The sequence below is a fragment of the Phascolarctos cinereus genome, unplaced genomic scaffold, assembly GCF_003287225.1.
Source record: "Phascolarctos cinereus isolate Bilbo 61053 unplaced genomic scaffold, phaCin_HiC Scaffold_5;HRSCAF=322, whole genome shotgun sequence".
NCBI lineage: Eukaryota > Metazoa > Chordata > Mammalia > Diprotodontia > Phascolarctidae > Phascolarctos > Phascolarctos cinereus.
Genome location: NW_027555958.1, coordinates 378746627 through 378773397, shown reverse-complemented (window position 1 = coordinate 378773397; position 26771 = coordinate 378746627). Strand labels below are relative to the sequence as shown.

Here is a 26771-nt window from a genome sequence, read left to right as displayed (position 1 = left end):
ACCCCAAAATACACACATATGTCTTATTCTGGGCTTTGAGTCCTTCACCTCTCTAAGAGGAGGTGAACGTGTCTCATCATTAGTCGCTAGAATTGTGAGTAGAGTTCCTAAGTCTTTCAAAATTGTTTGTGTTTGCTTTGTTGCTGTTATTGTGTAAATTGTTCTCCTGGTTCTGTTCACTTCACTCTGCATCACTTCATATCAGTCTTCCTAAGTTTCTCTGAAACCATTCCTTTCATCATTTCTTATGGCACAATAGTATTTCTTCACGTGTATATACTAAGATTTGCTCAGCCACTCCCCAAATGATAGGTACTCCTTCAGATCTCCTTTCTTTGCCACTTCAAAAAGAGTTATAAATATTTTTTGTACATCTTTTAGTTAAAGATTGTTTTGTTTAGGACTAATCTCCCTTAAACTCTCTTCCTCTAATTCCCACTTCTCCCTTCTTTCCTTCATCCCTATCTCAGTGTATTCTTCTTCACCTCTTTTTCCATTCTTTTAATATCACCAAGGCCTAACAGAACTAATGCCAAGCCTTCTGTCTAATGAGACTCAGTCTGTAACCCCTGATGATGTTTGGGCTCAGAGGGAACAAATATGTTATCTATGCATAGTTTAGCCTTGTAAACAAGACAAAAGTCTCTTGTGATTGTTAATTTCTATTTACCTTTTTATATTTTTCTTCACTACTGTAATTGAACTAAAACAGTTCTTCCTAGCTCTGATATTTTCTCTCTTTTTTCAAAAGAATTTATTTTAAAAACCTTTTTTTCTGTTATTTTCAGTAGGAATGCATGGAAGTCCTCTTTCGTTAAAGGTCCCTTTTTTCCTCTGTAGCATTACATTTAAGGTTTTCTGAGTAAGTAAGTTATTCTTGACTGCAAGCATATATCCTTTGCCTTCTGGAATATCATATTCCAAGCTCTTCACCCTTTAATGTGCTGGCGGCTAAATCATGTGTAAGCCTGACTGTACAGTACTCTTCAGTACTTGAATTCTTTTTTTAAAATTAATTAATTTATTTATTTTTAGTTTTCAACATTCACTTCCATAAGCTTTTGAGTTTTAAAATTTCTCCCCCTCCCTCTCCAAGACGACATGCAATCTGATATGGTCTGTCCATATTCATTCCTGTTAAATATATTTTCACATTAGTCATGTTGTAAAGAAGAATTGGAACCAATAGGAAAAACCACAAGAAAGAAGAAACAAAACAGAAAAAAAAAGAACAAATAATATGCTTCAATCTGCATTCAGACTCCATAGTTCTTTCTCTAGATATGGATATCATTTTCCATCATGAGACTTTTGGAGATGTCTTAGATCCTTGCATTGCTGAGAAGAGCTAAGTCTATCAAAGTTAGTCATTGTACAACATGGCTGTTACTGTGTACAATGTTGTCCTGGTTCTGCTCACTTCACTCAGCATCAGTCCATACAGATCTTTCCAGGTTTTTCTGGTCTGCTTGCTCATCATTTCTTATAGCACAATAGTATTCCATTATATTCATACACCACAACTTGTTCAGCCATTCCTCAATTGATAGGCATCCCCTCAATTTCCAATTCTTTGCCACCACAGGAGAGGCTATAAATATTTTTGTACATGTGGGTTTTTTCCCCATTTTTATGATCTCTTTGGGATATAGCCCTAGAAGTAGTATTGCTGGGTCAAAGAGTATACACACATTTTTATAGCCCTTTGGGCATCGTTCCAAATTGCTCTCCAGAGTGGCTGGATCAGTTCACAACTCCACCAACAAGGCATTAGTGTTCCAATTTTCCCACATCTTCTCCAACATTTATCATTTTCTTGTTTCGTTATGTTAGCCAATCTGATAGGTGTGATGTGGTACCTCAACGTCATCTGATTTGCATTTCTCTAATCAATAGTGATTTAGAGCATTTTTTCATATAAATAGCTTTAATTTCTTCATCTGAAAACTGCCTGTTCATATCCTTCGACCATTTTCAATTGGGGAATGATTTGTATTCTTATAAATTTGACTTAGTTCTCTATATATTTTAGAAATGAGGCCTTATCAGAGACACTGGTTATAAAAATTCTTTCCCAGTTTTCTACTTCCCTATTTTTTTAAATTTATTTTTTAAAATTTATTTTATTAATTTATTTTAGTTTTCAACATTCACTTCCACAAGATTTTGAGTTTCAAATTTTCTCTGCATCTCATCCCTCCCTCCACCCCAAGATGGCGTGCATTCTGAATACCCCTTCCCCTAATCTGCCCTCCCTTCTAACTCCCCCCACCTCTTATCCCTTTCCCCTTCTCTTTTCCTGTAGGGCAAGATAGATCTCTATACCCCATTGCCTGTACATCTTATTTCCCAGTTGCATGTGAAAACGATTTTTAACATGTTTTTAAAACTTTGGGTTCCAAATTTTCTCCCTTCCTCCCTCCTCATCCAGCCTCATTGAGAAGGCAAGCAACTTGATACAGGTTATACATGTATAGTCATGCAAAACACTTCCACAGTAGTCATATTGTAGAAAACTATATTTTCCTTCATCCTATCCCACCATACTAGTCATGTTGTGGAAAACCATGTTTTCCTTCATCCTCTCCAGTCCCCCCTCCGTTTATTTTATTCTCTGTTTTGACCCTGTCCCTCCTCAGAAGTGTTTGCTTCTGATTACCTCCTCCCCCAATCTGCCCTCCCCTCTATCATCCCCCCCCCATCTCTTATCCCCTTCCCCCTATTTTCCTGTAGGGTAAGATAGCTTTCCATATCCAACTGAGTGTGTATATTATTCCTTCCTTACTGCTTCCCTCTTAATTTTGGTTGCATTGGCTTTCTGCAAAATCTTTTCAATTTAATATTATCAAAATTATCCATTTTGCATTTCATAATGTTCTCTATCTCTTGTTTGGTCATAAATTCTTCTGTTCTCCATAAATCTGACAGGTAAACTATTCCTTGCTCTCCCAGTTTACTTATAGTATCAGCCTTTATATCTAAATCACATACCCATTTTGACTTTATTTTGGCATATGGTGTAAGGTGTTGGTCTGTGACTAGTTTCTGCCATTCTATTTTCCAGTTTTCCCAGCAGTTTTTGTTAAATAGTGAGTTCTTATCCCAGAAGCTAGGGTCTTTGGGTTTATCAGACAGCAGATCACTATAGTCGTTGACTGCTGTGTCTTGTGGACCTAACCTATTCCACTGATCCACCACCCTATTTCTTAGCCAGTACCAAGCAGTTTTGATGATTGCTGCTTTATATCACAATTTAAGATCTGGTGTGGCTAAGCCACCTTCCCTGGCATTTCTTTTCATTTGTTCCCTTGATATTCTGGACCTTTCGTTTTGAATTCTTTTTGTTATTGCTACTTGCTGTCTTTCTTGTTTGTCCTGGAAACTCATTTTGGCTGTAATATTTCTTAGAGTTTTCATTTGGGAGATTTTTTTCTGGAGGTAACTAATGAATTCTTTTACTTTGTCCTTTGCTTCTAAGAGCTCTGGGTGGTGTTTGTTTGTTTTTAAGATTTCCCAAAATATGTCTAGGCTCTTTTGTTTTGTTTATGGTTTTCAAGTAGTCCAAGGATTTTTTTTCCTTCTCAATCTATTTTCTATGACAGTTGTTTTTATTATGAGATTTCTTACCACTTTCTTCCATTTCTTTCAGTCTTTTGCCATTTCTTGTTCTTTCAGGGAGTCTTGGGTTCTATTTGGGCCATTCTAATTTTCAGGAAGTTTATTGCTTAGGCAAGGTTTTGTACCCCTTGTGCCAAGCTGTTAATTCCCTTTCTAATTGTTTCTTCCATAACTCTCATTCCCTTTCTAGTTTGTTCCTCTGTTGCTTCTATTTCACTGACAAAAGCATTTTTAAAACTATCTTAAAGTCTTGCTTCCTATCTTCCTAGTTGGATTTGTGTCCAAGCTGTGTTTTGCTCTGAGGCTTTGCTAGTAAATGTTTTGGAGTCATTTCGCTTCGTCAGGGTTTATGTCTTCAGTATCCCTGTCATCATAATAGCTTTTCATGGTGGTATTTTTTTGGTTGCTCATTCTTCCAGTCTACTTCTTGATTTCAGACTTGATATTAGGACCTGGCTTTGCAAAGTTGTGGAGGAAGGGTGTGGGCTGGTCCTGTTGCTGCTTCCCTGGGGGGTATTGAGTATTATGTTATTCCAGGATCTCAAGCTGAAGACCTGCAAGCTTTCAGCCATTACAAAGTGGTCTTATCTAGGGTAAAGTCTGATTGCTGTCCTTCAGGTCTGAGCTTTACCTCCTGAACTGGGTTTGGGTCTGAGCAGTGGTAGAATGTTGCTAGATTTAACTATGGTCAGCCCACTGGGAAACTGCTGGTTCAGAATAATAAAACTATAGGTTCCCATTTGTTTGGGATTTCAGCCCCAATTATTCCTCTGAAGACTTCAGACTGGGAATAGAAACTAGAAGTGAGACCCTGCTCTGCTCCTGGGGGTCCAAGCCATATTATTGTTGCTTGCTTCTGAACTTACTCCTCTCTTGCTGCACTGCCTAGGGTCTGCAAGTGGTCCCAGGAAAATCTCTTTACCCTATAAAGTCACCTTTGGTGGCAAGTCGCCTCCTTGGTGTGCCCTGCAAGTCCCCAAATTGGTTTGCCCTGGATCTGTGACCCAGAACTACTTAGCACCTTTTCCCATACTCTGCATGAATTCCATCCCAGTATGAGTGTGGTACCTCCTCTTGCTCTGGTTTGCAACTTCTTGGGCACTGGACTCCTCTATAGGCGGTATAGACTTTTGCCAGATTCTGTTCCCCTTATCCACAGACCTCTCTCTCTATCTCCCTATGCTGATTGGGGCTGGAAAAATAGTTCACTGTGACTTTTTCTTGTATTTTCTCCTCAGAGCTCAATCTGGTTTGTTTTCTAGATCTGTTTGAAGGAATTTGAATTGAGGGAAACTCACATTGCTCTTTTTGCTGCTCTTGATTCCTTACCTAGATTTTTTAAAAGTATTTGACAAAGTCTCTCATGCTTTTCTTGTGGAAAATATGGCAAGATATGGTTTGGCTGATAGGACAGTTAGATTCAGAACTGGTTGAATGGTAGAACCAAAAAGAGTAGCCTTTAATGGTTTGGTATCACCTTGGCATGAGGCTGCCAGTGGAAGACTTCAGGAGCCTCTGTTTGGCCCTGTGCTGTTTAACATTTTCATCAATGCTTTGGATAAAGCATAGATGGCACATAGATGGCACACATATCTAATTTGGAGGTGATATATTGCTGAGAAGGCTAGCTAGCACACTAGATTATCAAGTCAGGACACAAAAAGATTGGACAGGCTAGAATATTGGGATGAATCTAATAAGGTGACATTTAATTGGGTTAAAAAAATTAACTTCACAAGTACAAGATGGGGAAGATATGGCTAGGTGGGGGTGGGGATGGGAAGTTGGTGAAGGATGGCCTTAACATGAGTCAGCTGAGTCAAGTGGCAGCCAAAGAAAGCTAATGCAGTCTTAGGCAGCCTTAAGAGAGGGGTTGTGTCCAGAACTAGGGCATTACTAGCCCCACTGTATTCTGCTCTGAAGTATTGTGTTCAGTTTTTGCTGCCATATTTTAGGCTGGACGTTGATAAACTTAAAATTGTCCAAAGTAAACCAATCAAGTCGGTCAAGGGACTAGAAATCATCGTTCTAGGAGATTCGGTTAAGGGAATCAGAGGTGTTAATTTACCCTTGAGAAGAGATTACTGGAAGGTGTTTGGGCTATGATAGTCGCCTTCAAGTATCTGAAGGGCTGCCATGTAGAACAGACTTATTCTGCTTGGCCCCAGAGGACAGAATTAGGGATGATGAAAGGGAGTTGCAAAAAAAGATTTAGCTCTATCCCAAAGAGATAAAAGAAAGGGAAAAGGACCTACCTGTGTAAAAATATTTATAGCAGCCCTTTTCGCTGTGGCAAAATATTGGAAACTGAGGGGATGCCCATTCACTGGGAAAGTGCTAAATAAGCTATGGTGTATGAATGTAATGGATATATCTGTAATGGCAGATTTCAGAAAAACCTGGAAAGACCTGTATGAACTGATGCAAAGTGAAATGAGCAGAACTAGGAAAACATTGTACACAGTATTAGCAACATTGTGTGATGAGCAACTACGAATGATTCTGCTCTTCTTTGCAACACAGTGGTACAAAGGACTCCCAAAGAAAAATGTAATCCCCATCCAGAGAAAGAACTGATAGATTCTGAATGCAGATTGAAGCATATTTTTTCACTTATTCTTTTTTGTTTTTTTTCTTTTTGATCTGTTTCTTCTTTCACAACTAGGACTAATATGGAAATATGTTTTACATGATAGCACATGTTACAACCTACATCAAATTGCCTACCATTTTTGGAAGAGGGGAGGGGAGGGAAGGAGAAAAGTTTGGAACTCAAAATCTTGTAAAAATGAATGCTAAAAATTGTCTTGACATGTAATTGGGGGGAAAATACTATTTAAAAAAAAGATTTAGGCTTGATATAAGAAAAAAAATCTTCCTAACAATTAAGAGCTCTCAGGGCATCTAGATGGCACAGTGGATAGAGCACTGGCCCTGGAATCAGGAAGACCTGAGTTCAAATCTGACCTCAGACACTTACTAGTTGTGTAACCCTGGGCAAGTCACTTAACCCTGATTGCCTTTAAAAAAAAAAAAGGCTCTCTAAAATTGGAATGGGCTTCCTGGGAAGGTACTGAGTTCCTCCTCCCTGGAGGTCTTCAAGAAACCCATTGTCTAATGTATTGCTTAATTGTTTTTTGTTCAGGTGTTGGTAAGAATAGGTGAGATTTTGTGACCACTTAACTCCCATGCCTCTCCTTTTTCATTTTTCGAGTGAATTCTATCCATTCAAGAAGAGAGTAAGTAGATTTTGAAACTTGAATGACTGCCTGTATTTTCCTCCCCTTGACTTTACACACTCTACCTGGGACTAGGTTTCCTTGGAGGTTCTGTGGTTTGCTGCAGGCACAAACAGGGCCAAGTTACAGAGGGGCCATTCTGTAGGGTTAGGACATTCCACTTAGACAAAGGTCATGGGCACGCAAGGATTAATCAGGCATGGCCCTGTTCTGTCCTCCCCACCCCTTCTTGTAACCAGATAGCAAAGCAGCAGCAGCAGCTCATTCAGCAGCAGCATAAGATCAACCTCCTCCAGCAGCAGATCCAGGTAAAGAGAGAGGCAGGGTTGTGGGAGCACTGGGAGAGGAGGGGTGGGAGGGGTAGGAGGGAAGGGAGGCTTAGTGGCATGGTGTCATGGAGAGAGTCAGAAAGACCAAGGTTCAGATTCTGCCTTTGACACTAGCAGGGTGATCATGAACAAGGCACAGCCTTGCCAGCCCTTGGCTTCCTCACCTGGAAAATTAAGGAGTTGGATTTCCATGGTCTTTAAGGTCCCTTCCAGCTCTAAAGCTATGATCCTCTGAATTAACTGTCTTCCGAGACTCTTCCACAACAAGATGTTCTGCTAGCCATCTCCCTGCTCCATACTCAGTTCATCACTGCAGGTGGAAAGGGAGCTTCTTGGGGGAGTGGTGCTGGAACGGGCATGTTGAAGTACGTGAAGCTGGGGACGTCCACAGTCAGGACAATAATTAGGGTCCCTAGTGTCCCCACATAGTATAATGGAAAGATCAGGTTTGTCCTAAACCAACCAACCAACCTTGGGCCAGAATCCTGATTCTGCTCTACAGTAGCCATGGAACCTTGTGCAAATCACCTAACCTTTGGGACTCCATTTCCTCATCTGTGAGATAAGGTGATTGGATTAGGTGATTTCTAAAGTCCCTTCTAGCTCTAATATTCTCCATTTCTTCAGCTTCCCTCACTTTCTTTTTCTTTCTCCTTCCCTGGGGAGAGGCTTGGGGTAAATACTTCCTAAGGCATGGTACAGCGGAAAAAAGCATGGATTTAGAGTCAAGAGTTTCTTGGTTCAAATCCTACTTCTGTCAAGTTATTTCACCCCTCTAAGCCTCAGTTTCCTCACCTGTAAAATGAACGGATGGAGTAGAGGATCTCTAAGCTCCCTCCTAGCTCTAAATATATAATCTATAGTTTGATTTCCATAATAGGAATTGGGCATTCATAGAACTCTAGACATGGAGAAAGCAAGAAAAAATGCAGGTGTCCCCCTCACTGGCTAGAAGTAAAAGCATTGAACACTTTGCCCTCCATCCATAGGTTCAGATGCTTCCTCTGTGTGGCCTGGAGTTGCCACATCTGGGGAGCTCATACGGGGGGTCTCTCTCCCTTCAGCAGGTCAACATGCCTTATGTCATGATCCCTGCGTTCCCTCCCAGCCACCAGCCCATGCCTGTTACTGCTGACTCCCAGCTGGCACTGCCTATTCAGCCCATCCCTTGTAAACCAGGTAAGTGGGGGATTCTATTGGGAAGGCAGGGAGTCTCAGAATCATAGTTGGTTCTGAAAAGGAAGGGATCTCTGGAGGCAGCGCTGGAAATCTGGAGACGTTGGTCTCATTCCTGGTGCAACCATTGACTTACGCAATACTACATTCCTTAGTCTCCTGGGGTCTCAGTTTCCTTGTCTGTCTAATAGTCAGGATATATATTTCCCTATATACTTTACAGTGAGAGTGGAGAGAACCCAATGAGGTCATTCATTCATCCAACAAATGTTACTGAACACCTACTATGTGCAAGGTGCTGGGCTAGGGAATAGTTCAATTTAATCACTGTTCTGAAGGAATTAACACTCTACATTAATATCTTCATGATTTCAGTTTAATCAGAGCAGATATTATCCCCATTTCATAGATGAGTAAACAGAGACTCAGACAAGAATTGACTTGCTCAAGGCATGTAGCTGATGAGTAGAAGACCTGGAATTAGAATCTCCTCTGACTCTAGTGCCCTTTCCAAAAATGCTGCAGAAAATATATAGGAAAGGGTTTGATAAGAAACCGCATGATATGGTGGAAAGAAGGTCAGCTCTGAAGCAAGAGGACCTGGGTTCAAATTCCACCTCTGACACTTACCTGTATGACCATGGGCAAATGACTTAATTCCCCCCAGACCTAAGCTTCATCAGTAACATGAGATGATGTTGGACTGGATGGGGTCCCTTCTATCTCTAAATAGACTTATGGTCTATTGCCATCAATTACTTCACAAATGTAAGGAGTTGTTTTTCCCCCTGTCTTCTGGGGCCATTAAGGCCAATCTGAACTTCTGTTTCTGGACCGCTAGGTGGTGCAGTGGATAGAGTGCCAGGCCTGGAGTCATCTTGAGTTCAAATCTGTCCTCAGACACTTCCTAGCTGTGTGACCCTGGGCAAGTCACTTAACTCTGTCTACCTCAGGGAGAAGGAAATGGCAAACCATTCCAATATCCTTGCCAAGAAAACCCCAAATGAAGTCATGAAGAGTTGGCCATGACTGAAAAAGAGACTGAACTTCTCTCTCCAAAATCTCCGAGCACATCATTTCCCCCTTCTTTCTCATTTTTAGCTGCTACACTAGCCATACCAATCCCCACAATTGTCTCCTTGTAGGTTAAGAACTCAAAAGTAGTAATACGTAACTTCAGTTCCCCAACTCTGCCTTCACCCCTATCCCACCTACTAGTCTACCCATATATGTACAGCCCCATTAGAATGCTAGCTTGTGAGGATAAAGGAAGAAAGGGAAAGGCAGACCAGAAAGAGCAGACCCAGCTGCTGGGTAGAGGGGGAGTTGATTCGAATTCCCCTTGGCCTGTTGCCTAATTTCTTTTCGGGCTTGAGTGTGGGTCAGCTGATCAGTGACACTAATTGAAAGCTAGTGTTTGCCCAGTTCCATACTTAGCACTCTGGAGTGAGATACAGAGAATGATAGGCTCTGCTTTTTTTTTTTTTAAAGAAAACTTTTCTTATAATCTTGACATTGAAATGCAACCGATCAAACTTGCTTAGCAGCAGCAACTATTTACATTGAAATGAATTAGTCTCAATATGAACTATTGCGAGCTGTTTGCCTCCCCTCACTCTTAACATGAGGATTCTTTGTCTACTCATTCTCATTTGCTTGTCCTCCTGTGGCAGGTAATTAGTGTACACCGCTACCTGCTCTTTTCACTTTGCATTATTCATACAGGTTTTATAGATTTTTTTGGTATTCTTCATACTTGTCGGCTTTAGTTGTATTATTCTGTTACAGTAATGTACCACAGTTTCTTTAAACGATGCCCTATTGTTGGACATTTGGGTTGCTTCTAGAGCTCGGTCATGGTTTTTGATTTTGTGCAATTATATATATTGCTGTTATAAAAATATTTGTACAGATAGCTCTTTTTGGTTGCCTTTGACTTTGGGGTACACTCTTAGGATATATTCCCAGCAATGGAATTATTAGGTCCAGCCCTTGTTTACTACCTTTAATGAGTATCGCAGTGGACAGAGCACTGAGCCTAGAGTCGGGAAGATTGAGTTTAAACCATCCTCAGATACTCTCCAGCTGTATGCCCCTGGGCAAGTCACTTAAATGCTAGTTGCCTCAGTTTCCTGATTTGTAAAATGGGGATAATAATAGCACCTACCTTTGAGGGTTTTTGTGAGGATGAAATGAGATAATAATTGCATAGTGCCCAGCACATAGTAGGAGCTATATAAATGTTAGCTATTATTATTACACTGTGATTTAGAAGATTATAGGCTGGAGGCTGTAAAGTGAAGTAGAGGGCTAGATGTGGGGGGTCAGGAGTGTGGGTTCAAATCCTGCCTCTGACACTACCTGTATGACCAAGAGCAGGTTACTTTTGCTCGCTGAGACTCAGTTTCCTCATTTGTAAAATAGGATGGTCGTACCTGCCTCTCAGGGCTACCACAGGCTCAAGCGGGATAATATGTGTGAAATGCTTTTCCAATTTTAAAAAGCTGGATGTGGCAGCACATTCCTGTAGGTCCTAATTGTGAGGAGGCTCAGGCTGGTGGATTACTGAGTTCAACAGTTCTGAGCTACAGTGAGGCTAGAGACAGATCTGGGGTCCTCACAAGTCCTGCACCAATATGGTGAGCCCCTGGGTCACGAGGGCTACCATGCTACCAAAGGTAGGGCGAACCAGGCACGTCCAAAAAGACAGAACAATTCAAAGCTGCTATACCAGTCAGCAGCGGGATATAGCCTGTGAATGGCAGCTCTCCTTCCAGCCCGGCCAAGATAGGGAGACCTAGCCTCAAAAAATAAACAAGCAAACTTGTTTAAAAGGAATTGTAGAAGCCCCAGCAATTATTATAGTACTCCTATATATAGCACCCACCCATGAAATAGCTGAAAAAATATTTTTACATGGCGGTTCATCAGCAAGGGCAAACAAGTATGGCATAAGCAATATAATGTCCGGCTGCTGGGGGAGATGCTGGGTAAACGTGAAACCTAGCTGGATCAATCCAGGAAGGCTTCCTAAAAGAGTCATGCTCTTTGATCTTGTTGGATGAAATATCCACTGATCCCATCTCCTACCGTTAGAGACCCATCTCAAATGATCATACCTTTGCAGCCTTCTCTGATCTTCCCAATCAGAAGTCAGAGTCGTGGGATCTAGAACGAGATGGGCCTTTAGAGGTGATCTTCTGGCTCTGTCATTCCTCTGTGTTCAGCAGCTCTTGGTTCGCCCCACTTATGGCCCTCATCACTTGCTGCTTTGTGTTACTGTTGGTTAGGAACATGTCTTGTATCCCCAAGTAGACCAGAAGCTCTACGAGGGCAGGGGCCATGTCGCATTTTCCCTTTGTATCACCTTCAGTGTCTTGCACACTCATGAAATGTTTGTTGAATGGGTGAATGCATAAACTTGGGAAGGGCTTAGGTGTTTAGAATGTTGCCCAGAACTTGTACGTTCATATGTGGGTAGGTAGGAGTGGTGTGTGTGTCTCACCATCAGAATCCTGAGAAAGTTAGTGGATAGACCTAGCTGGCTTATCAGATGCTGGGGGGGAAGAGCTGCTAAAGCCAAGCTGTAGACGAGAGCTCAAACCCGCTATCTATCCGTCTGTCCTGACCGCCAATGTGCCTCGTCAAGCAGGGTCTCTGCTGTTCTATGCTCATCCAGGACTTTTCTCCTTGCCGCCTTTTCCACAGTGGAGTACCCGCTGCAGCTGCTGCATAGCCCCCCTACCCCTGCTGTGAAGAGGTCTGGGGCCGTCTCTACCCATCACCCTCTCCAGGTACTATGACATCCAGCCTGGGACTGGGGAAGGGAAAGGGTGGGAGAGAGATTCACTCTGCCCACTCCATCCCCCAACCCTCCTTGACTCCTGAGCCCAGATAGAATGGCAGTAGCCAGAGAGGGAAGCTGGCCTGGACCCTGGGCATTTCCTGGTGCTCCCTGGTAAGGAACTAGGGATGGAGACATTGACTCATTTCCTGCTCCCAGGGGTCCTTGCTCTCTCTTTTGGGAGGTGGGTGTGTGGGAGGCAATGCAAAGTGGTATGAGAGGGGAATAACAAAATTGGGAAGATTCAGTCAGCTATAGTCATTTATTTACGTTTGAATCCCTTAACCTTACTGTCTACACTCTTCTGACAGCTCCACCTTTAGGCACATACATGTTATCACTCATGTGCTATCCATCTCTATCTCTGTGTTACTCGATGCCCATCTCACTGTCTTTCTGTCTACATAGCCGAATCTGTCCTTTTGATCCCAGTGTGTCTCTCCCCAGCCAGATTTCTGTCTGTCTCTGGGTTATTCACCCCCTTCCTCTCTGTTTCTGTCTTGGTTTCCCCTAGGAGTCTTCACAGCCTCTGAACTTGACAGCCAAGCCCAAAGGTCCAGAGCTGCCCAACACCTCCAGCTCCCCCAACCTGAAGATAAGCACCTGTGGTCCCCTCCCAGCCAACCATGGGGCTCCTACCCGGGACCTCCAGGCCAGCCCACCCAGTCTACCCCTAGGTATGCTCTCTGCCTTACACCCCTACCTCTCCATTCACCCCACTTGCCACTTTCTCATCTGTCCCATATTCCAGGGATTGAAAGTAGGATAACACAAGGGAAAGTACACTGGCCTGGCAGGAAGTAGGCTTGAACTCTGCTAACTGTTATAAGCACCAAATGGTAATAAAAATGTATAAAGTGATTTGAAACCTTAGAAGCACTGTATAAAGGTTAGCTATTATTGCACTCTTAGTAGCTATTGTATCTGATAATAATAAATCATTCCCTATTATTAGATATTTAACAATATTTAGTGATTAATGACAATAATTGTGTGACCTTGGACAAGTCATTTCATTTTTTCTGGGTTTCAATATTTTTACCTGCAAAATTGACTTGACATTCCCTGAGTCTCTTTGTCATCAAGACCACCCTCTCCATAGGATGCCACTTCCCAAAGCTGGGAGAGTCCCAGATGTCCCTCTATCCTGGCAGGGGAGAATTTCCAAGGCTAGGGAGAGGAGAATGTGGCAAAGGCTGAAGAAGGAGGCTTGCTTCTCTAAGGGAAGGTTCCATGTTTGCTGATCTCAGCTCTGCTCTCCTTCTCTCTTCTCCTCCACTGAAGGCTTTCTGGGTGAGGGCGATGCCATCACCAAAGCAATCCAGGATGCCCGGCAGCTGCTGCATGGCCACAGTGGACCCATTGAGAGCTCTCCTAATGCCTCTTACAGGAAGGTAAGGATTTCTGGCTCCCAGGGCACACAGAATAGCAGAGGGATCCGTTGGGTGCAGGTACTTGACTATTTTGATTTGAGGATTAAAGGATAATTAAGGAGGAAAACAAAGTAATGTAGTGTATAGAGAGCTGGCCTCAAAGTCAAAAGACCTGGGTTCAAGTTCCACCTCTTACCTTTATTGGTGACCTTTGACAAATTATATAACTTCTCTCTGCCTTGGGTAATCTCAATGCCCATTACTTGCTTAGAGGTTGATGACTAAGGTCAAGGTAGTTTACTGATCTGGGACTTCCCTATACCAATAAAATCACAGGTCTAGTCTCTATCTCTGGGAGGAAGACAAGAGAAAAAAGTAAAGGTTCTGCCAGGGAATGAGACAGGGTCTTAAGGGTTGGAAGTGATGGGGGGATTGCTGAAGTGACGGGCAATGCCCCCACTGTACCTTCTCTGCACCCCTAGGACCTCATCAACCTTGAGTCATCCCCAGCCAAGGATCGGCTGGAGGAGAGCTGTGGGCACCAGCTAGATGAGACCATGCTGAGCTGTGACATGGATGGTATGGTCCCCCAGGTTACCAGGGGATTGGGGAGTTCTCATCCCCAGTCATTTCCTGGTGGAGTCCCCAGATGATGCCTGGGATGTAAAGGCAGCAGAGGGTGGGTCTGGGATTGGCGCCGTCTCTGTATCTCCGCTGTTTCTGTTGTCTCTGTCCATCTGCTGGTGGTTTCTTTGTTTCTCTCCTTTTCTGTCATCTCAGTGTTCTCCCCTCTGTCTCTGATGTGTGTGTGGATCTTAACAACATGTTGTGTATGTCCTCCCCAAACCAACCATTTTTGATTCATTGTCTCTTCCTTTTTGCCCTCTCCTCCTATACTGCCATGGTTGGGGCTCTTAAAGACCAGAATCTCAAGACTTTTGAGTCCCTATTGATCTTACTCATGGCCAGAGACCTGGTTGTGAGGGAGATGAGGGTGGGGAGTCTGTCTCCCCCAAATTACTTAGTTAAAAGAAGAGGCAAGGGGACCCTTTAGAAATATGCACTTTGGGAGTTGGAAGAGACATCAGGGGTTGGACCAGCCCTTCCTGAGTGGGACTATTCCCTCTCCAATATCCCTTACTAGTCACCCTCCAATCTCCACTCAAAGTCCTCCAGTGACAGGGAAGCCACTTCCTCCTCAAGCAGCCCATTCCCCCATCTCTCTCCACCCCCATCTCTGGGCATACAAAGGTAGAGCATCTCTTGTTTCTACCCCACCCCACCCCCTACTAGGTTCCCGACACTTCCCTGAGTCCCGGAACAACAATCACATTAAGAGGCCCATGAATGCCTTCATGGTGTGGGCCAAGGATGAACGGCGAAAGATCCTCCAGGCCTGTCCTGACATGCATAACTCCAGTATCAGCAAGATTCTCGGTGAGCAGACTTGGGGAGTGCCTGGTGCAGGGCATGGGCTTCCTTCCTATTAGGTGGTTTGTTTGCTGGATGCACCACATTTGGGGGCACGACCTAGACGTGTCTCACTTTGAAAGGGGATTTGTTGACTCTGGTGGGATCTGGCAGAGTGTATGAGATATTCACTTGTGTAGGAAAGATGCCCGAATGAGGCAGGTAGATGGTACAGTGGATAGAAAGCACTGGACTTGAACTCAGAAAGTGCTGTGTTCAAATCCAGCCTTAGACCTCACTCAACAGTGAGACCCTGGGCAAATCACTTAAACCTCAGTTTCCTCATCTTTAAATGAAAATAATAAGGTCACCTACCTTAACCTTAATTACCAATAGCATTCATGGATGGGTACCCTGAATATCCCATGAGACAGTGCCACTGTCCTGTACATCGAGGCTGATGTGACCTGCCCTTGCCTGGACCAGTCTTTATATGTATGTGCTCATTTCATATATAAGCCTTACTGATGAGGTTTCAGCCTTGTAAGTCATGGAGTGGGCACTGGCCCTTCTAGCTGGGCACCTCTTATTGCCTCTATTCAGGTGCCCATAGAGAATCCAGTATGACTGTGGAAGTCCATCACTGGACTATGTTGTTACTGTTGTCGTTCAGTCATGTCTGACTCTTCATGGCCCCATTTGGAGTTTTCTTGGCAAAGATACTGGAGTGGTTTGCTATTTCCTTCTCTCTTTTATAGATGTGGAAACTGAGGCAAACAGGGCTAAGTGACTTGCCCAGGGTCACACAGCAAGTAAATGTCTGAGGCTGGATTTGAACTCAGGCACTTGAGTCTTCCTGACTCCAGGCCCCGCGCTCCACTGCCCCACCTAGCTGCCCCCATACTGGACTCTACCCACCTGTAGTGTGGGGAGATGGGGTAGGAGGGTGGGGTCAGGGTTGGGCTTAGATGGGGCTGCTGGGACTGATACCAGGATCTGGGTGCTAGGTTCCCGCTGGAAGTCCATGACAAACCAGGAAAAGCAGCCGTACTATGAGGAACAGGCACGGCTGAGCCGTCAGCACCTGGAGAAGTATCCTGACTATAAATATAAGCCTCGGCCCAAGCGCACGTGCATCGTGGAGGGCAAGCGATTACGGGTGGGAGAGTACAAGGCTCTGATGAGGAACCGACGCCAGGACGCGAGGCAGAATTACGTTATCCCGTGAGCCTCCCGCATCTCTGCCCCTTGATTCCTTCCCCTCTCTGGCCCACTGGGTGATCCAGGAAAGAGGGGAATGGGATTGTCCGCTCTACCGTGTCTGAGCAGGTGTAAATGGGGCGGGGTGACTGGGGAGTCGGCCCACAGATTTCAAGCTAAAAGAGTCACCAAGGTCCTAGCTAGCTAAAAGAAACCTTCAGAATTACCTAGTTCACTCCCCTAGTTTTGCACTTGGGTAAACTGAGGCCCAGAAAGAGGAAGTAATTTGCCCAGGATCACATGGGTTATAAATTGAAGAAGGAGGATTTGAATCCAGGTCCTCTTACTCTAGAGCCAGGAAAAACTAGGTTTCAGTTTCCTCATTTATAAAATGAAGGGGTTGATATGATCAATGTAGCTCTTCTCAGCATACGATGATCCAAGACAATTCCCAAAGACTCATGATGGAAAATGGTATCCACATCTAGAGAAAAAGCTGTGGAGTCTGAATGCAGATCGAAGCATATTATTTTCCCTTTTTTTTGTGGCTTTTCCTTTTTGTTTTGTTTCTTCTTTCACAACATGACTAATGTGGAAATATGTTTCCATGATTGCACATGTATAACCTATATCATATATTGCTTGCTGTCTTAGGGAGGGGGGAAGGGAAGGAGGGAGGGAGAAAAATTTGGAACTCAAAATCTTATAAAAATGAATGTTGAAAACTATCTTTACAGAATAAAAAAAATAAAATACTATTTACAAAAAAAGAAAGTAAAATGAAAGGATTGAAGTAGGTGACCTTCAAGGTTCCTTTCTACCATGTCATGCTATGTATGACTATGTCTGACATGTGCTGGTAAAAGTTTTAACAACTGGCTCTCTCTCCCTACCCTGCACCCCCCAAAATATGCATGACACATTTTAAAAATTAATCCACATTAATATTTTCTCCATTATTTCCAAGTATATTCAATCAACAAAACAATAAATCAAACTAGGTGGCACAGTGGATAGAGCACCGGCCCTGAAGTCAGAAGAGAAGGACCTGAGTTCAAATCTAGCCTCAGACCAAACACTTGACACTTACTAGCTGCGTGACCCTGGGCAAGTCACTTAACTCCAATTGCCTTAAAAAAATTTTTTGCAGAATTTGCTGATTTCTGAAGTGTAAATACGCTGAAAATTTAACCATCAGCTCTCAAGAGCTAAGGGCTGGTTAGAACTGGCTCCAGCAGACCCCTGCTCATCTGTGACTGTACATTTGTCACTGTGAGTATGGATGACAGTACATAGGTAACTATAACCTGATTGTGTCATTTGTCTTTCCATCTGACTGTATGTTATCGTACAGGCATGTGGCAGACACACAGGGATTAGCCATGCATGGCCACATCCTCTGGAGCAGAATCAAATGCAAACGTATTAATTAGCCTAATAATATGACTTTGGGGTGATGGTGGTCCTTATAGAGTCTTCCTTTTACAAAGGATTTCTCACTATGGTTCCTTTAAGTAGAAATGCTTTGGCACATCTAAAATATGATATGACTACTCAAATAGATTCACACACAACTCTTGGAGAACATAAGTATGATGTGAAAGTGAGCTAGACCCATATGACTGCCTAGAAGTAAGCACGTGAGTAGCTACGTAGCCAGCCCTCCTTTCCCTGTTCATATATGACTGCTCTTAGGTTCAGCTAATCAAAAGATCAGGCAGTAGTGAGCTTAGAAATCTTGAGTCTTATATAGGAATCCATGGTAGAAAGAACAGTGCTTTTGAAGTCAAGAGGAGGTGACTTCAATCCTGCCTTTAATGCTTTACTATCTGTATGACTGGGCAAGTGACTTAACTTCCTAGAACTCAGTTTCCTCATTGAAACCAAAGGGATTGGGTTAGGTGACCTCTAAGGGCCCTTTCAGAGCTAGATTTCTAGTCCTGTGGAGTGTGTGTGTAGTTGGGAGTGGGGAAGGAGGGAGAAGTGACATCATGCACATTCATGTCTATGCCCTTGTCCTCCATCCCATTTCCCCACCTTAGTGAGTGTCGTGGAATTGGAGGTATAATCTTTCCAATGTTTTTGGTTCTCCCCACTCAATAGGATCTGGGAGAGACTGTAGGATTGGGACTGGGATTGGGAGTAGAGAGATCAGGGTGTATCTGTGCAGCTTGGGGGAGCAATACTAATACCCCCATTTTTCCTCCTGCTCCCCAGCCCACCAGGCAATCAGATGCAGATGAGCTCCCCAGATGTCCTGTACCCCAGGGCACCTGGAATGCCACTGGCACAGCCCCTTCTGGAGCACTACGTGCCCCGGAGCCTGGACCCCAGCATGCCTATCATTGTCAATACCCGAAGCCTTAAGGAGGAGAGCGAGGGAGCTGAAGACGGGCACTCTGTAGCCGATGGGGAGATGTTCCGGTACAGTGAGGAAGAAGATTCCGAAGTTGAGGAGAAGAGTGATGGAGAGCTGGTGGTGCTTACAGACTGAGCTGGGCTCAGGGGCTCATGCCCTCTTGCTTCCCCCAGGCATATCTTTAAAGGGGGAGGGAGGGGGCTAACAAGGGCTTGTCCCCTGACCCTATCGGGCACCACCAGAAGACTTGGACTGTGTAGGTACCTTGACGGGGGTGTGTCCGGGAGATGGGCACAGCTGTGCATATGTACATACATCTATGCAGGGGAAATGGATCAGGTTGAATCCTACTCCAGGATGTTTGGCCTGGGAGTAGGCATCCTCTCTCGGGGGCTTCAGAGCCAATGGAATTGGTGTGGACTTTAGGAAAACAGGGGGGCACCTGAGTTCCTAGAAAAGGGAAGCTTCATAGTCTGGCCCAGCTTCCTATGGTCAACCAAGTGATGCCACAAGTCCCCGGACAGTCACACCTAGGAGGTTATTGTATGACTAGCACCCTCTACTCCCTCCCTATTTGGGGTCCTGGTGGCTGCAGCCCCCTCCCCATACCCTCTTTTCTCATCTCCCTTGATCAGCCAGGAGGGTGGTGTATATTTTGCGAGTCCATTTTATCCATCTGCTCCCTACCCTCCACTCTATTCACGCCCCACGTCTGGGGTAGTAGCACACCTCCTCGTTCATTCTACATCAGCTTCCTGCGGGGCTTTCTTTCCCGACCCCCATAGGTAGGTCTCTTCCCAGGGTCTGTGTGTGCTTGGTGTGAATGAGCCCAGGCTGGGTGTGAGTGTCTCATCCTCCGTCTGCCTTTCCTCTTGACTTCTTCATACCCTCATTCCTTCCCACTAGATTGTCTTGGTGTATCCAGCCTGCGTGTGTATGTGAGTGGACGTGTTAGTGTAGGGGTGTGCGTGTGTGTGTGTGTGTGTGTGTGTGTGTGTGCGCGTGCACATGCACATGCACATGTGGCTTGTGTGTCCCCATTCTGGGGGATTCCTGCGTCTCAGGATTCCTGAGGGGAGGCTTCTTTCTGCGCCTCTCCTACTTTTCTGACTCTGGATCTCTCTGTCAGTGAGCCTCATTAGACTCTTTGCCTTTCTGTAGCTCTCTGTGGGTCTCAGGTTCTCCTTCTTTTTGTGTGTTTCTGTCTCTCTGTCCTGGGTATCTGTTTCCCTATCGATTTGCTCCTCCCTGGCAGGATGCCCCGACCCTTCTGGAGCCACCCTCTGTGTCTGGCCATCTCAGTGTGTCTTTGGGTCTCAGTGTCTGGAGCTGTCAGCCACCCTGACCTCTTCCCTCTCCTGTTCACTGACTGCCAGTCAATTCCCACGGAGCCATTTTTAGCTCTGAGACGCATGAGAACTCAGCCTCTCTCCAAGGGGCTACCCAGCCCCCTAGCCCTAGGCTGCCCAACTTAGGCCCTGGTTCCCAGCAGAGGGGAGTGGGGGGAAGGGAAATGGGACCTTCTCCAGTGCCCTGGAAGCTGGGATCTGGGGAAAGCGGCTGAGGCCAGAAAGGCAGGTGCTAGGAGAGACTGACTACCTGAGTCATCTAGTCTTGGCCCTGCCTGATAGACAAGGTCAGTTTGGACAAGGTTGGAATGATGGGCATCAAAGATTGCCTAAGGTGGCCGAGGCTACTTCCAGCACTGGCTGGCCTTGCTGGCCCTGGAAGGGAAGGGTATGTATGTGTGTGAGTCACTTTGTTTATTTGCGGGGGGGGGGTGAGGAGCCTCAGTTGCCCTTTCCCTCCCCTTCTTTCCCTTGGCTACTGTCCTTCCCTATTCCTTTCTCCACACTCAACCTCCACCCCCTTGCCATTGACCCCACCCCTTGGCTAGGGGCCTTGACTTTGCCCATGATCAGTCTCTCATTTTATTTATTTATTTCCACCCCCAAGAAAGTCACATCCCATTGGAGAAAAACACTGAGGGGGGCAGGGAGAGAGCTCTGGGGTCAGGAGGAGGGGACTTAATCCAGCTGGGACAGATGTGGAAACCAAGCCTACCCTTTGTCCCATCCACCCCCGTTCCCCACCTCAGCCCCTTTCCTAAGTCCCCATGTCTCTCCAGGGTTATTCCTTTTTTTACAACTGTAAACATAGATAGGGCTTTATTTTGTTAATAAGATGATGAGCAACTTAACCTGTATATTTCTCCTGACCTGTTTACAATCTGGGATTTTTTTTTCCGGTTGGCACAATAAAGAGAGAACATTTTGGATCCTTGCCCTGGCACAGAGATGGAATGGGAAAAATGAGGGTCATCCTTGGGGAAACCAAACACAGGCACCATGGGTGACCTGGTGACAGTTAACCAGAACTTTAAGATTAGTAGTGACCCAAGAAAAGAGCCTTCAGAGTATTAGCATAACAAAACCAGTTCCTATAAAGAAAAGGCAAATATTCCCCTCCCAAACCACTACTACCACCAGAGTTCACTCCAGAGGACTCCTAGATCAGGAGCAAATTGTATATAGAAAGAGCTGAAATTCAGGACACTTGGGTTCTATTCCCTGCCTTGTTACTCCTAAGCACTAGCTTTGTGACCTTGATCAAGTTGCTTATCTGGGTCTCAGTTTCCTAATCTGTAAAATGAACAGTTTAGATTCAAGCACCTATTTATAAAATCCTTCTCAAGCCTGAAGTTGATGATCCTATGAGTTCTAAAGAGTCTCCTTGCTCGTAACATTTTTATGTTCTGATATAGACCTGAGAGTTTATGCTTACTGAGTCATGGGAGAGTTAATGGTCATTGGACAGGAGTGGGAATCTTGCAGTTAAAATGACAAAGCAGGGTGGGAGGGTGCTGGCTGGATGGGTCGATTTGTAGCTGGTTGAATGACTGCAAAGCATGGATTAATGGGTCAATGCCAACCTGGAGGGATGTCTCTAGTGGTGTGCCACAATGCTCTATACTCCAGTGTCCTGGTTCAAAATCATCACTAACTTAGATGAAACAACATGTGGCATATTTACCAAATTTTCAGATGGCCTGAACTGGGATAGCCTAGAAGAATGAAACAAGATGAAATTTAACTGGGATTATTCATATTTCTATAGCATCTGAAAGTTTAAAAAATGCTTTCCTCCCATCAACTGTGTTAGGTGGGTAATAAAAGCACTGGAACTCATTTTACAGATGAGTAAACAAGGCACAAAAAAAAAATGGCGACTTCCTCATAGTCACATAAGCAGCATTTGAACTAAGATCTCTTGAGACCTGAGTACCAAGTACTACTGGACATGGTGCTGGACTTGGAATCAGCAAGACCCAAGTTCAGATCTCACTTCACACACTTCCTGAGCTACATGTCCCTCGGCCAATGTCCGGGCATCAGTTTCCTCACCTATCATGTGACTACGGGATTGGATTCAGTGGTTCTACCATGAACCAATGATTCCAGGGCCATTGTGCTTTCCTCTACAACATGCTTAGGGCACTAGGGTTAAAAAAAAAAAACTACAAATATAGAGTGGGGTGTAATTGGCTTAACGGCATAAAAAAGACCTAGGGAATTAATTGATAGCAAACTGAATAAGAGCCAACAGTATGATGTAGCAGCCAGAAAAATGAATGTGATCTTGGCTTCATTAAGAACGAACGAGTTCAGAACTGGGAAAGTAATCCTCTCATTGTGCGCTCCACAGCTGGAATTCTGTATTCAGTTCTGGGCACCATATTTGAAGAGAGACGTTGATGAACCAGCACATCCAGGGCTAGGTGGAAGCATCGAGGAACTGAGTTGTGATGAGAACTATCTGGAAGAACTAGAGATGTTCAAGACTTGGGGAGCACGAACTGTTGTTTGTTGTTAAGTCATTTCAGTCACGACCAACTCTCCGAGACCCCATTTGGGGTTTTGTTAGCAGAGATACTGGAGTGGTTTGTCATTTCCTTCTCTAGCTCTTTTTTATAGATGAGGACACTGAGGCAAGCAGGGTTAAGTGATCTGCCCAGGGTCACACAGCTGGGAAGTGTCTGAGGCTGGATTTGAACTTGAGTCCTCCTGACTCTAGGCCTGGCTGTCTTTCCTCTGTGCCACCTGGCTACCCCGGGAGCATGAGTACTGTCTTTAGAGAGGAAGCAGAGGGATTTATCCTGTGAAGCACCAGAAAGAACCAGGATCAGAGGGGTGGAAGTTACTGGGAAACAAGGTTTCGGTTTAATATAAGGAACAGTTTCTAACAGTTGTCCCGACAGTGGTATCACCAGTCACATCAGGTAGTGAGCTCTCCATCACTGAAAGTGTTCAAATACTGACTACATCTTCCAGGAATATAAAGGGCAAGAGCCTACTCTAGGTGGGAGGCTAGACTAGATGATCTGTAAGTTCCCTTCTAGGTTCTAAAATTAGATCACTAAGAAGTTGGTTCCTGCATTAAGGAGTTGGGGGGTGTGGTTGGGGAAAGAGTGAGAAGCCTGGGTCTGAGTCCCAGCTCTACCACCCACTGTGTGATCGTGGGCAGCCTCTCTGAGGCAGTTTTTGTAAAATGATGGGGTTGGCCTGGAAGTTCTCCAAGGTCTTGACCACCTTTGCAAACTGTGGTTGCCTGGCGGAGGCATGGGGATGGCCAGAGTCTGTCTGGAACGCCCCTCCTTTGGTTCCCTGCTTGACTTGTGGCCCTGGGTGGCCCTGAGCCTGGGCAGCACAGAAGGTTGAAGTCGGCCTCCTTAACCAGCGAAATTGAAAGAATAAACAGCTGCGATTTCCGCCCTCTGGTGCCCTAGTAGGAAATTGCTGCTTAGATCTGTTTCCAGCCATCCCCCATCAAGCTGCCTGCTGGCTCTCTGGTCTCCGACCCAAAGCAGGTACCTGCTTTGTAGTCTTCCGTCTCCTCTGCCCCCAGGGCCCTGCTTCAATCCGCTCCCCATCCAGCCTCTGAAATTGACCCAGACCCCTGGGTTATGCCAGACTTGCCTCCGTTTGGCACGAGGTCACTGGCCATTCCCTTAGAGGGTCCCGGAGCCCTTGGGGTGAGCAGCTGATTTCACGTGCATCACCTTTCTATAGCTTCTTGGGGCTCATGTTCCTCTTCACACACTCTTACTCTGCCTTAAAAGATGTGGGAATGGATTCCAGGTAAGGAGAAGCTGTCCCCTAAAGGGTGAGAGGGAGGGGCTGGGCATGGCAGGGCTCATTAGTCAAGACTACCTGCATTTGAGCCCTTGTTTTGGCTGCTCCATGTTAAGGAGTGAACTGCCAGAGGCCCACTGGGAAATGATTCACCTTGACCCCACCACAGCCTTAAGTAGGAATTTTGTACAAAAGGAGGCATAACTATTTGGACTGAATCCTATTAAAATGAGAGCTTTTAGCTCAGTCTCAGGTGTGTCTTCATGGAAACAATGACCCTAAATGCTTTGGTACAATTACTATACAGTAGAGCCCTTTACCACTGCCCACAGCCCACTCCCTTACCCCCATAGGCTCCCTGAATGGGGGAAGGTGGGAGATGAAAGTCTCCTGGATTTCAGTCACTGATCCCAGCCAGAGAGAGTAGCAATGGCTAACTCACAGCCTTCTCCTTGGGTTCCTCCTATATTTGGGCTACAACTACAGCCTGGACCTGGGCAGCTAAGTGGAGCCAGAACCAGCTATGTAGTGCATTGGTAGAGCTCAGGACCTAGCCAGGAAGACCTAAGTTCAAATCCAGCTGCAGACGCTGTGTGATCCTAAAAAGTCACTTAACTGCTGACTGCCTCAGTGTCATCATCTGTAAAATGGGGATAATAATAGCTTCTACCTCTCCTGGGGTTGTTGTGATAATGTTTTCAAAGTGTTTTGCAAGTTTTCAAGAGCTGTATAAATGCTAGTTATTATTATACCTGGATGTGGTTAATTTGGAAGGAAGAAACTGGTGGGGGGTAGAGGGTGGGGGGAGATATAGAATGAAAGGGTATGAGGCCCCAAGACTGGGTGGGTAGGATCCATTCCATCTCCAATGGGTACCCTCATCCTGGGGCTTGCCTAACTCCTAGGCTGATTCTGGGAATGCTTTTTTTTTTTCTTTTTCTTTTCCCCTCTCAAAGAAGGGAGTGGAATAGTGTCCATCAGGTTACATAAATGGTTAACTCCTTCATTGCTAGAGGTGGTATTTGGCTTTTGATGAGTAATCCTGAGGAAACTTGCCTTAGCTGCTACCACAAACCCTTGCTCCATGTTGCCTTATCTTGGAAATGTTGGTCCCTTGGGAGTCAGGAAGAGAAGCTGCTGGAGGGAGGTAGGAGGCAGCTGGAGGTGGGCTCCTGATAGGAACAGAGATAGCAGCATGGCTTCTCGGCCTGGAGAAAAAGGAAGTCCAGGCCAAGGCTCACTCCGCTAATGGGCTGCTTGGATCTGACTGACTGGTTCTGGGGAAGGCACAGCCAGGCTAAGTAAAGGATTGGGAGAATTTCTGGCACCACCTCGGCGCTCATCTCAATCCCCAGTGGACCCTACAAGCATCTATTTGACCTCAGTGCTGGGGCTCATACCAGGAAATGCTGCCTTTTGGGAACTGCAGTCCTGCTGCTCCCCAATCACTGTGACCTTTAAGAAGGCCCCAGCTGCTGGGTGACGTCACCAGCAGTTGCCATGGTGCTCCTGGTATTTTTACGAAGAAGCCAAACAGTCAGAGTCCACCAGACAGGTGGCTGCTGCTGCCTCAGGGAAGGGGCGGGCGGGAGAGCGGGCACCTTCCTGGTGTCCTAGAAGCAGCTACTCTTGGCCAAGAGGGTAACATCAGTGGAGGAGGGTGGAGAGAACTTGGTAGGAAGGGAGCCATCCCAAAAGAAGGCTTCTCTCTGCCCCCTGCTTTAGCTTGCAAGCTATTGCTCTCTTATCCTCCTGGTCTCAGGGAGGAGGAGCCAAGTGTCTAGAAAAAGTGATGGCTGGACTCCAGGGCCAGAAGGGCCATCCAGAGGTCATCTGTCCATCTCCCTGTCACCAGGCAGAATAGCTAGGAGGAAGCGAGCCACTTCTGAGAAGGGAGACGGACAACCACTGCCATCCCCCGATTGCCATCTCAACAACTTCCTCCTTCTGCAACGTTGGAGGTGCCACCAGATGTCACTTCAATTTCCGCTGCTGCAGGGGAAGCCCCTTTCCTTCCTGGTGGAACAGCCAATAGTCTTTCAGGAAAGACACTAAAATGGTCAAGAGGGTTAAAGAAGGGTGGTTGAAGGCTTTGAGATCCTATTCTACGAGCATCATAAGAAGAAACTAAGGCTGTGGCCTAGGAAAAACTCAGGAACACAATGGTCATCTTCACTTGAAGGGCTGTTTCATCACAGACGGATCAGAGTTGCTCTGCTTGGCCTCAGAAGACAGAACTGGGTACAATCCGTGAAAATGGTGGAGAGGCAGAGTTTTACTCCATGTAAGGAAAAAATTTCCAAACTCTTAGAAGTTTGGAATTCTCTCGGATAGCCAAGAGCAGAAATGACCGCCTCTGAGGCATCGGGTTTCCCATTACAAAAAGTCTTTGAGCAAAAAGTTGAGCAACCACTTGCCAGCAATACCATAGAGGAGGTATCAATCCCCACCTATCAATTAGACTAATGGTTCTCACACTTTTTGTGTTCACAATCCGTTATTGGTTTTTACTATAATGGATTGTCACGCTACAGGAGACATCTGCATGTGAGTGCAATTCCTGACACACCTCTGGAGAATGCAAGCATACTCCTGTGCCCTTTGAGAACCACTGGACAGAACAGTCTCCCGAGTTCCTTGTAGCTTCTGAGAGTTTTAATCATGCACCTGGATCTCAGCACCAAGCCTGGCTCCCCCCCCCCATTAAAGATTTAACCAAATCCACATCAAGTATTCATGGCAGCCAGCCTTGTCAACTGAGATACTCCACTCTGGTTCAGCACTGTAGAGTGGGGTAAGCCATTCTGCCAGCCACCTAAGTCCACTGAGGTAGACTGGTTCTATAAGGGCTTGGCTTGACTTCCCTCTGATGGCTGGGCTCAGCATAGATGAGTGAAATGATATTTTGGTAATAAGAATAAGCCATGATCTCTACCAGCACTCACGATTCCCCAGACTTTTAGGTATCCCTCAGTGTTCCCCTCCCCACCCAAAGGGGAGTTGAGTTGGCAGCCCCACAACTTAAGAACCATGATGGCCCTTCTCTGACCCAAACTAACCATGCCAACAGAATGACCCCTCAGACCAAGAG

At 45.3% G+C, this 26771-nt stretch overlaps 1 protein-coding gene across 2 annotated transcripts in view; it reads left to right on the top strand.

Moving 5' to 3' along the window:
• Positions 1–20831, top strand: part of SOX13 (SRY-box transcription factor 13) — a 79004-nt gene extending 58173 nt beyond the window's left edge. The window contains exons 6-14 of one of the 2 annotated variants that reach the window (XM_021003127.2): positions 7097–7165; positions 8254–8365; positions 12071–12156; positions 12721–12883; positions 13491–13600; positions 14062–14158; positions 14873–15016; positions 15997–16213; positions 18407–20831. In XM_021003127.2, coding sequence (XP_020858786.1) covers positions 7097–7165; positions 8254–8365; positions 12071–12156; positions 12721–12883; positions 13491–13600; positions 14062–14158; positions 14873–15016; positions 15997–16213; positions 18407–18683 — 1275 coding nt within the window. In that variant the 3' untranslated portion in view covers positions 18684–20831. Of the gene's footprint in view, positions 1–7096; positions 7166–8250; positions 8366–12070; positions 12157–12720; positions 12884–13490; positions 13601–14061; positions 14159–14872; positions 15017–15996; positions 16214–18406 lie in introns of both variants that reach the window. The other variant, XM_021003126.2, reaches the window with a different exon arrangement.
• Positions 20832–26771: the final 5940 nt, after the last annotated feature.